The sequence below is a fragment of the Ursus maritimus genome, unplaced genomic scaffold (genome assembly GCF_017311325.1).
Source record: "Ursus maritimus isolate PB19 unplaced genomic scaffold, ASM1731132v1 scaffold_1, whole genome shotgun sequence".
Taxonomy (NCBI): domain Eukaryota; kingdom Metazoa; phylum Chordata; class Mammalia; order Carnivora; family Ursidae; genus Ursus; species Ursus maritimus.
Window position 1 is genome coordinate 64,590,819 of NW_024423343.1, and position 12,356 is coordinate 64,603,174.

The 12,356-nt window shown below is 33.0% G+C and overlaps 1 protein-coding gene across 13 annotated transcripts in view; it reads left to right on the plus strand.

Moving 5' to 3' along the window:
• Positions 1-12,356, plus strand: part of LOC103659876 (sodium channel protein type 3 subunit alpha) — a 78,870-nt gene that overhangs the window by 47,034 nt on the left and 19,480 nt on the right. For all 13 annotated transcript variants that reach the window (XM_040644404.1, XM_008687494.2, XM_040644419.1 and 10 more), the window contains exons 15-16: positions 246-602; positions 2,068-2,538. In XM_040644404.1, the coding sequence (XP_040500338.1) occupies positions 246-602; positions 2,068-2,538 (828 nt within the window). The remainder of the gene's footprint in view (positions 1-245; positions 603-2,067; positions 2,539-12,356) is intronic.

Here is a 12,356-nt window from a genome sequence, read left to right on the forward strand (position 1 = left end):
TTGATGAATCAGAAATGTTTTAGTTATCCTGACATATTTTATCTTTTTATTTTTTCATTTAATGATTTGATTTACAATTCGTGTATTATTAACTATTTTTTCTGGATTTGAATTTTAGTATGGTTTCAGATCTTATATCCCTCAGAGGTAGGTCTACAATATGGTATATTAATAAAACGATGTCTAACTAACTTTCAAAATTATATTGTGACTTCTTCTGAGAATATCTTTTCACTTAATTACAGCTTCGAGTTTTCAAGTTGGCAAAATCCTGGCCCACGCTGAATATGCTGATAAAGATCATTGGCAATTCTGTGGGGGCTTTAGGTAATCTCACCTTGGTGTTGGCCATCATTGTCTTCATTTTTGCTGTGGTCGGCATGCAGCTGTTTGGTAAGAGCTACAAAGAATGTGTCTGCAAGATCTCCAGTGACTGCCAACTCCCACGCTGGCACATGAATGACTTCTTCCACTCCTTCCTGATTGTGTTCCGTGTGCTGTGTGGAGAGTGGATAGAAACCATGTGGGACTGTATGGAGGTCGCCGGCCAAACCATGTGCCTTATTGTTTTCATGTTGGTCATGGTCATTGGAAACCTTGTGGTACGTATATATTACAAATGCTTATAATTAAGAAGAAGATCAGACAGTAGCTAAGAAGGTGGCCTGATACAATAGATAGCTCTGGTTTTATCATCAATAACCTAGACTCAAATCCCAGGACTAGCACTCTGAGCTTGGGCAAGTTACTTAACTTCTCTGAGCCTGAAGCTTCCCAACTATGAAAGCTGAATAACAAAGCTGAAATCTTATGGTTGGTGTGAGGATTAACTGAAGTGTATCTGTGAAAGTTGGGGAGCAAAAGTTTTTTTCTTTGTTTTTCGAGGAAATGTTTTTATGAAGACTAATTTTTTCCGTATTACCATTATGGCCTCAATTATTTTTTATCCTATTACTACTTTGATAAGAAAATTATCTCCACTAAATCTAAAAATATAACTGTCTATTCTATATTGAAATTGCTCTTTACACCTTCATAGGTCATACTGTTGGCTTACTAAGAAGCATAAGTTGCATTTAACCAAATTTTGAAGATAAATTTCAATAAAATAGCATATTATATTGTAGCTATGTACTATAATTATTTAAATGACTTGGAAGGGGACAAATTCCTTCCCTGAATTTGCTTTATTAAAAGAAAATAAATTATTGCAGTTTAAGTTATTCACGTGTATGGACACTGACCTAAAGAAGCCTACTTTTAGTTCTGACTTAAAAGCGCTAATGTAAAAGCACAATTTGCGTATTTATGTGTTTTAATGCTTACATATCTCAATTATGTGTGTACATAGTGTTCTTTATGCCGTCATACTTAACCTTTCCTTTGAGGTACATTTCAAGTAAGACTGCTTGGAAAAATGTTTGTGGGATAACTGTAGACATGCAATTTTTTCAGAATAGTAAATTAGGAAAATCTAGATTCTGCAGAAAATCTGATACAGAAATAAGGAAACAAACTATGGTTCTGGCTTTGATGGGAAATGTGTTAACCTTACATAATATGCTTTAGACATTTTGGCTATTATAAATCTGTGGCCACTGGACAAAGGAATTTATATTAAAAGTATACTGTTTTAACACATATCACCAGGCTATCAAATAAATAAATTCATTGTTTATACACATGAAGCTAGACATTCTCTAGACAAACATAACATGAAGTAAAGTGACTAAAATGATCTTTTTTTCTCATTGGCCAAAACCATCAAAATGGGATTTTTCTCTCTTCACTGGCAACCCTGAGTAGACAAGTTCAGCCTTAGAAGTCTGGTTTCCTGTTGTCCTTCTTGGTATGAAAGAAAAGGCACTTGTTTTATCATATTGCCCTTACAGCAAGTAGAAGGTGTCAGGTCCTTTAAATAGTGTGTGGTTAGGACACGTGTCTAAAATACAGTAAGCACTATAGAAGCATTTGTTGAATTAATTTTAGCAAAGATCTATGAGTTCCCTGTTTATTATTTTATGCATATTTCATATTAATGTAGCAAATTTTCTTTTTTTTGTTTAGGTTCTGAACCTCTTTCTGGCCTTATTGTTGAGTTCATTTAGCTCAGACAATCTTGCTGCTACAGATGATGATAATGAAATGAACAATCTCCAGATTGCAGTAGGAAGGATGCAAAAGGGAATTGATTATGTGAAAAATAAGATACGGGAGTGTTTCAGAAAAACTTTTTTTAGAAAGCCAAAAGTTATAGAGATCCATGAAGGCAACAAAATAGACAGCTGCATATCCAATAATACGGGAATAGAAATAAGCAAAGAACTTAATTATCTTAAAGATGGGAACGGAACCACCAGTGGTGTAGGTACCGGAAGCAGTGTTGAAAAATATGTAATCGATGAAAATGATTATATGTCATTCATAAACAACCCCAGCCTCACTGTAACAGTGCCAATTGCTGTTGGAGAGTCTGACTTTGAAAACTTAAATACTGAAGAGTTTAGCAGTGAGTCAGAACTAGAAGAAAGCAAAGAGGTAAGAATGCTTTTAAAGTTTTTGTTGCATTTCCTATAATAACCATGCATTATGGCTATTTAGTATTTTTATTGCGTTTATATGCACTATTAAAAAGTATATTGAAAGTTATATATGGCAGTGTTGGAAAAAATGAGATATTTTTTATTGGGAAATCCATTCATAGAAATTCCAACTTTCCAAAGGAAATCATCATTCTGAATAATTTATTTATCTTCTTGATAGTTTGAAAATCTGGCCAAAAATGTGGCCTGCCAAAAAATAAACCATATTTAATACATTCTATTCTATACATTTCATTATGCTCTTTAGACAAATCAACCAACCATATTTTCTTGATCGTGTGAAAGTGTCATCTCCTTATTATCTATTTTAGGTTTTGCTCTGATTTTTTTAATGTGAAACTTCCATGTAGTTTTTGTTCACCTCTGAAAGTTTTACTGACTATGACAGAGTGTTATACATTCATGAAAGTGTTACACATATTTGGAAAGTGCAAGTAGAACTGATTACATTTTGCCCAAGGATGAGCAAATCCACAAAGTGTTCCACATTGACTTGAAAATGCTAAGACCTACTTTAAAAAGCTCCACTTGAGGATTACAGTTAAGAGGTAAAAGTTGAAAAGCTGCTCTTACTTATATCACTAGTTGCTCAAAATAAAACAAAGAAGAAAGGGAATTGTTCTTACTGTATGATTAGAATTCACAGAATCCCCTAATAGCAGCTTAAGGGTATTAATTCTGCAATTCCGTGTTATGGAGAACAGGATTAAAATTTTTTACTATTACTTAGTTTTGGACTTCTAATATACCAGTGGGAAGTAAGTCTAGCACAGAGTTAGACAGATTTTAGCTTGAGGGTACGATATTAGCACCACAGGAATCAGACCAATGATGTCTGCTTTTATAAGCATATTTTAAAAACTTCTCTTTTTAAGAAAAGTATCCACAGAATTTGTATAAGTAATAAGTAGCTGACAATGTCATAACTCATAGTTTCTGATCCTTTCTTTCCAGCATTTCAGCGCTGCTGAGATAGATTATAATAGTAAATTTGAAAATATTTTTAAAGGTAAAAACATATACAAAATATATATACAATATATATAATATTCTTGGAATTCCACCCAAACTCCACTTACTGGGCTCAATTCTAATTTATATATTGCTCATTCTGATAAAATAAAAATTCAATCTAATTTTATTTTTCATCACCTAACAGATTTAAGAAAAAACATCAATTAATTAATGAGAAATTCCTGAGCAGTTTTTGTGAACTCAGCACTCTGCTGGATACTAAGAGTAAGAAAGAGTTAAAGGAGAGCTCTATAAAATAACTCCCTTTGGGAAATCTCAACATCTTTGAGGAAGCCAACACTAATTCTCAAAATCATTAAAGGCCTATTAAAAAGTTTTATCCTGCAGGACTGAATATAAAAATTATAGGTACTAAGAACAGCAAGAACATAGCCAGTTGCTAAATGGAAGAGATAAAATTGAAATAGGCCTCCAATTTGGGTCAAATGTATGATCAAAAAGTCAAAGCAAAACCCTACCGAAGGAAAGCCACAGTTGAGAATAAGCTTGGTATCAAGGAGTAGCATGGAACGATCAGCATGAACAAAGTACTGGTTGAGAAGATAGTGGAAAATTTGTTTGGGTGAGTCAGGTATTTTCAGATTGTAAAGTCTTTGAAGTAAGTAGAAAAATTTAGAATTGCCTGCATAGTCAATACAGAGCTATCTGTTCTGAAGCAGGGGAAAGGCAAAATAGAAAGTGATGTTTTAGGAAAGTTTATTTGATATCAATGAGTAAAACAGTTTAGAGTGAGGGATGAAGGGGTTTATCTTGAGGAATGTGGTAACAATCATTTGATAGCAATGAGGTGATGAAATTCTGGGCTCAGGTAAGGTAATATGTATGGGCACTGAGACCTTCTGGCAATCTGACAAACTAGTGAAGACTAGGAAATTGGAAAAAGGTAATTCCACTCTCTGAAAGGGCCTTTTTAGGAAGGTTACCAGGTTTAAGTTGGGAAGAGGTAAGAATTCAATTGGAATATACTGAATTAGAAGTGACAGCGTTGGGGGTGAGAGGCTGGGTGAGAAATCAGGGTTTAAAAATAGATATGATAATTATCTGATTCCTTGAAAATAGAGGAGCTTACCAAAGAAGTAATTATAAAGAGAAAATAAGGGAAGACTAGGGACAAGACTAGCCTGGTGTCAAGAAGAGGTAGAAAAACAAAAGAGGTAGAGAAATTTTGTTACATTAATAGCATAGGTTTTATCACGTTGGATTTATGGAAATTAAATGTCTTAATTACTTTCTACCAAAAAGTTGGTTTCCAGAATATTTCAAAAACTCTATAATGCCTACAAATATTTCAAATGACCGCTTAGAAATATACCACCTCATTGTGATGTCTTTTTAATGGCTAGAAAATCATAAATTTGGTATAGGGAGACACAATGTCTGGGAAACATTCTATGATCTGAACAAAAATTCCATTTTGGGTGACTCTTTTTATAACCATTCTACCCTCTTCCAAGCTAAATTTTGGATACATGGAAACCAACTATAGAGTGTAATGAAATTGTTTAAAATGTACAGATATATTAGTGTGAAAATTTATCAAACTAAATATAAAATTAAATACTTTTATAAAGCTAGGATAAAATTTCAAATTATTTCACATGGTAGAAATAATTATTAAATTATTAAATATCCTAAATTCAACAATAAATTTTATATGGATGATTTTTAAAATTAGTACCCCCCCCAAAAAAACCCTGAAAAAGTAACAGGGAAATTCTCGTATATGCTGAAAGATTAAAAGTACAATGTTTTTAAAATAAAAAGCAAAAAATCAGCATTTTCTAACATACAGTAGGCTTAGATAAATTCCAGGAAAGTTCCATTTTAACCTGAAATTTCTGAAAACTGCTGGCACTGAACATAGGTCACGTTTCAGATGTTGGCTGTGTTATTCTTTTTTAATAACCATTGCACACACACACATACACACACAAATGAAAAATAACATATCCATAAAGTAAAATTTTGGTTCATGCTTCTTAGTTTTTTGACCATAAGTAGAAAAAGAACATTGAGCTATGTTTTGAAGAGCACAGAATATCCTTTCTTTTTGCTGACAAAGTAAGAAATCATAAAAACTAAACCAACAGGGTGATACATTTCTCACTAAAAAATTAATAAGTACTTTAAAAAACTTGCAATACATTCTGCTTTAAGAAGAGGCAGTAAGTTAATCATTAACTTAGGTGGTATTTGAAAACTCTAGTCACTCTACTCCTTACATTCATTTTCATAATACTGTATATCTAGCTATAGCGCAACTGGGGAGAAATGATCCCTGAAAGCTGTTAAAGATATGAATTGCAGTTATTATTTTTATGTGTTTATATATCTATATTCATTATATCCATATATATGGATCGCTAACATAAACAGGCTGGAATGAAAACAAATACAAAGCTTTGCATGAAGAAATGTAAGAATTAAAGATATGAATTGCAAAATAGTGATCTTTTTATCCTGGGAAAACTTGAAATTATACAAATCTTGTGACACGATATAAAGTAGAATTTTGTTTGTTTTTATATTTTTAACGTTCATGTAACCATGATTTCTTCAAATATTTATAGAACTATGAATTTTTACAGTTTAGTTTTTTAAAAGGTTTCATTGTCTTCCTAGGTGAGGATATGGACTAAATGTTCTTAAGAATCGTATCTGAAGTTGAATTCCAAAGCACAATCTAGCAATATCATATTGTGACCTTCACTGCTTACCGTTCTTACTTCTCACAGGGGTAAAATCAAGCTGGAGCCATCAAGAGTGCAGCTCTGGTGTTTTTTAACCAGCCAGAGGCTCGTGCCACCACTTTTACCCAGGTTACCCAAGCAAGTTGTATATGTACAATCACTTTCGAAGAGAATTTTGACTGGCCTGCATGCTACTCAGCTGTTCCTTCCCCTGCCATGGCAAGGAAGTGCTAGATGTGCCCAGCCGCTCTCTGCTGAATTGTGTGACACATCATAGCATGGTCAGGCGAGATGGGCAGTCCCACATCATATTTGATTCTGCTAATGAGTTTTCCAGTTTAGTCTTTTAAACTTTGAAAAGCAATAATTGCATGCTCTATAGGATTTATATCTATTTTAAAACATGATAGGAATGTTTAAAGTTCAATATAGTCAAGAATTTAAGAGAGCATGCATTTTTTTTATTTCTCTGCTTTTATTTCATTAAAATGAGACCACAACTTTTTGTTGTTATTGATTCAGCCCTTATAAGTAAATTGTATTACCAAAATGAGCCTCATGGGATTTTTTTGACAGTGCCATTTTCAGATCATTATATTCAGATTCATGAATATAATTTCAACCCTTATAATTCATTTGTTCCAGATGGAAATGTGTGCTTTCATGGTTGTTTTTTTTTTTTTTTGAAAGGCTCTATAAAAAATAAAAGCAGGGTGATCGTAAGTTTTTGGATACGAAGGGCCATAGTCTGTATGTATTTGGGCACCACATATCTTGGATTTTCATGTAGTTTAGGAAAGTTTTTAAGTCATATGTCTGTAAAACCGTAAGTGTTCAGTGCAAAGTAATCAAAAGAAGGAAAGCATCATGATATGGGATAGTTCATTGCATCTTCATCATTAAGTAATGGTCCAGTGTACCCATTTTTTTAAATTTCCCTAATCTACATTAATCTTTCCTAAATTTTCTACCCAAAACTGAGCAGGTAAAAAAGATACATAGAAAATGTCCTGTTTTTTTATGTTAATTATAGTTTTATGAGGAGTAAAGGGCATCTCCCAAGATTACTATAGGTTTGTGGATTAACTAAACCTTTAGTTTATTCTCTTGACTCAACCTTCTCTTGTTGATATCAGTGCTTACTGGAATCTCAGCCAGGGTGGGGGTTCTGGGAGGGAAATTACAAAACAAAAGTAGAAGAAAGTTCCTGAGTATTGGCAATTTCAATACTTTTGGTGAAAAAGAATACCTAATTAGAGTTTAAGGTTATTTCTAGGTTCAATTCATACCTGCTCTCTTCTTCCTTAGGGATAACTGAGAATTAGCTGAAGAATGCAACAAATTCAGAAATAAAACTATTAACAAAATGTAGAAAAAAATATATAGGTCCCTGATTTATGCAATTTTTACTTAGCAATTACTTTTAATTTGGGTGTAAACCAACATTAGCCAGTGGAAAAAAAATCTAATTTATTCTTTCTTCACAAGCAGAACAGAATTAAATGGTATTGGAAAATTATCTTTTACATCATGTTTATAAGAGTACTCCCTCCTTTTCAAAGCCTTCATGGAAACTGAAAATAGATATTTGATTAAGATCCCAAGCACGTGCCCTTCTGGAAAAGGCACTGTGTTCTGTTTTCAGAATCTGGAGAGCAATGGAAGTACCTCTAGGCTTTCTCTACCTTGCTCTCAGTGTCTTCCAAACACTCTCTGTGAAACTTGAATGTGAGGCAACTCTTCCAGAGGCACAGATGAGTATGTGAATACCATATTAAACCCATCTTGACCTTCAGAGAACTGTTTTGGTGCTTTCATGTACTTCTGTTGAAATAAAACCTAACTAAGGCTAGTTTAGATGGAAATTTTTATCTATCTTCTCAAGATAAACCAGCTTTTTCTTTTGGCTTCTTGGTGCCCTGTACCTTACTCTTCAACTACCACACAATTATTTTCACTTTCAAATATCATGTTGTTACTAAGGCCATTTTCAAATTAAAGAAGCACCAGGGCTGTTGCACATTTAAAATATGTTGAGGCAAAACACATACAGGTGGTTCATACTTTTAACCATTCAATAAGTGGTCTAGAAAAGAGAGCGCCTGGTTTTAATCTTGCTCTTCCTGCCCTGAACAAGCAGCCCAATGGCCTCCTGGTGTGTATACCTATTCTTTCAGTGAAATATTATAAGTCAAGATATGGATATGCATATCCAAAAGACCAGACTAAGGCCCTGATAGTATGTGTGACCAAAAGATTTTCCTCATCTACTTGTAAGACAAAACTCAGAAGTTGTGAGAGAAATGGCTAGATTTTAAAGGCAATCTGTAATGGCTGAATCTTTTTTTTTTTTTTGCCTCTTGAATCATACAGCAGTTTGTGAGAGTCAAACATTTGATAGCTGATTGAAAATAAATGAAATGTAAGCGCATTTCAGTGGAAGTAGGCCAGTTGCTAACATTCTCTTCTATCTCTGAAAGTTAAATTTCATTATTTAATTGGATAAAAATCAAGAGCAATATGCATCATGAGGGGGAATTTCTATGTAAGTTCATGTTATTAGAGGGGAAAATGGTCTCATGGCCTTTATGGGTGCTGATTCTGTCATTTCTTACGAATGGTATTTGCAGTTAATCTTCTTGAAAACTTCATATTCAGGTACCATGTCTTTGAGAACATGGTTCTTGGATCGGCGTGCGGCTTCCACAGTATTGCGCCAGGCTTCTGCTATAGCCAGGCATGTTTTCTGTGGCTGAATCAGGCCTGGAGAATGTTGCATCTTAAAACCTGCTTTCCAGTGTGCATTTGTAGAGCATAAGCCATCATCCCTCTGTAGACTCAGTACCTTCTACAAGGGATGGAAGAATCAAACCTTAAGTGCCATAAAATATTGGAGGGGTAAGGAGAAAATAGTACAAGAACACAAGTTTGAACTTGTACTATATGGTTTTATATGGAAGCTTCCTATAGTTATGCCTATATAACTAATTATATTTTTCTAACTACTTCTGAACAAGTATTGATTTAGTTATTCAGTATAGCACTGAGTTCCTTAATATGGAAAATTTCATTTCAGGTTTCTTTGCTTTTTTTTTTATACCATTGTAGTATCACAACTATGGCAATATACAGAAAGTAAGTTATTCTTTGTATTTATCGTCAGTCACTTGCTTTTAAATCAGTTACATGCTTTTAATAAATTTGGAAGTCATTTTGGTATGGCTATGATAAAATGCATCACAGAGTACACTCTACTAGAGTATGACTGCCAAAGTATTGAAATTAATTAGGAAATATTTACATTACATTACATGGATGGTATTATATCAACATATAGGATTTTAAATGCTTAAGTAGTTTCTAGGGCAGAAATTAATTACTTAAAAAGGCAGTAGTAAAATTCTTTACGTATACAATGACTAAAGCATATCAGGCACTGTATCATAATTGGTAAATTGTTCTACATTAATAAAAACACACCCTAAGCTTTACTTTATAAAAATGTAAATAAATTCACAACTTTTGAAATTTTATGTGGTTGACACAGGATTTTTAAACTTTATAGAAAAAACGTATATGCTTTCCTACGACAAAAAAAAAAAAAAAAAGTGGCCTATGAAGGTTACAAAATGAATAAGCCTGATTCTCCAAGTTAAGAAGAATTAACTTTATGTCAACCTCCACAGGGAAAGGAGGCTCCCACAAAACACTTCTTAATGAAATAAACCCTAGCCTACCAACTATCTTTTAAGCTTTGGTGCATGGAGGTCTAAGAGACTCTGAACATTCCTTAAGAAGCTTTCCAGAGTATAAGTTTAAAAAGCTTATCCTTATAATCAGAAAAACTCCTGAATAACAGTGAAATAATTCTCCATGTAAAATGGGTTCTGCTCATTTGAAAGAGCAGAATACATGCGGAGTTTTGGCAGGGGGTCGGGGTATCTGTTTTTACAATACATGTTATGGCTCATAATACCATGCAGACAGAGGCAAACGAACTCACTACTGTCCCTCTACTTTACAATCTTTACAATATATAAAAGCATAACCTCCACAGCTATTTAGAAAATTGAAAGTATTTACATCCAAACATGTTAACCACATTCACAAAAATATTTATATCTGAAGAGAGTACTAATAACAAAAATACATCCGGGGTCAGTACTTGGTAAAGAGTAGATTCAGTTGTCATCCAGATTAGTGGCTACCATTACTTGTGCCATTTGGGTTTGTTTTAAGTAAGTATTTGTATTTAAATATAAGACACCTGTAGAGTATATGGCAGAAATTTATAATACAAAAAATTGAACATTTCACATTATATTAATAGTGGTAAAATGAGAACAGTGTGTTTTCTAGAGTTTTCAAATGGAAAAATATACGTGTATTTGTGTGTATATACACATATACTGATTACTTTCTTCACTCATATTTCCTTATTGAGTGTCTGCCAATATTTTAGAAAAACATTTTGTAATACCATGTGTTTCTACAGCTAAAATATTATTAACTAAATAATTCCTATTCATTAAAAATGTATTTTCTAATACAACTAAATAAACTTCTGTCAAGGTCATTATTGAATTATATAACAAAGTAGAGAGATGAAATTATCTAAACATAATTCTGTCTATAAAAGTAATTCAAAATGCAATCAATCGTTCATTTATTGGCTCTCTATAAATTTGATATAACTATTTAGTGTCTATTCTATGCTTGGGTCTTTTGGTATATGTATGTGTGCGTGTATTTTTGGTATATATGTTTTTGTTTATGTACATAAATAATTTGTACCTATGTATAATTTTATGTACATATATAATTTACATATATTAATGAGACTATCAGATCAAGCAAAACAAGTATAATGGCTAACATTCTATAAAATTTAGCATGGAGAAATCATGCAAGAAAGAAAGGCTTCATGGAGGAGGTGGACCATGACTAGACTCAGAAGAAATTATCCAACTTGGTTTGACCAACAGGCGAAGAAACATGAAGCTTTTTATAACTAACCTCAAAATAATTTGGTTTCTTATTGGATTTATTTACACTGTGGATATTATTGCTGCCACTCATCCAATGTCATAGGGTTCAACCCATCAACCACCAGTGAAATTGGAAGGGAAGAGTTAGTTGTTGAGTTCAAACAGCTATTCGGTTTTTAATTCATTATATCAGAAGCTGTTACAGTTCTAATCAGCAATAGCTTTCCTGGGATTTTCTTAAAAGAATAAAGGTATTCTGGTTATAAGAAGCAGAAAAATCCTGGGGGAAGAAAATATGTCTTGGCCTTTCTCACCTCTCCAAAAAATAGAGGAATTTAATGGTAAAAACTCTTGCACTATAATGATCCTAAGAACCATCAGCCAAAAACGATGGCCTAGCTTCTCTCGTTAGCATACTCCAGACTAGGAGTATTTTATTAAATAGAATTATGCTTTGATTTAAATTATTTTTCATAATATATTTAATTTTCATAATATATTTAGTTGGACATGATTAACCTCACCTTCAGAGTAACATCAGAGAAAATACCATCTGGATAGTACTTTACAACTAGTTCACATTATAAAATATTAAACTACATTTGTGTTATGATTTCAGTAAATCAGGAATCATGAGCTAAATTTTCTCCAATATGACCAATGTTTAGGGAGTCATTTGGGGATTTTTCAGTAACACATTAACTCTTTCAGAACGCTAGGGCAGAGTGACCCCTACCACTTAGCTACTAAAGTTAATGGGGGCTTAGAAACCATTACCAAGTCCATGTGCTGTTTTTTCATCCTAAAAGCTTTACATTGGCCAGGTTGTGTTGTATGTCATGTCTTTGCATCTGTTTTCATAAAACACTGCAAATGTTTTCCCAAGTGATCTCAAAGTACTTATATATTTATTCTTGTAACATTAAAGTGGCTCTTCCTAACCATGTCACAATGATTTATTTAAAGGAAAAATTCACAGCCTGATAACATGATGAATTCAGAATGTGCTCCTAATAAAAGTCTATACAGATTCTACCCAA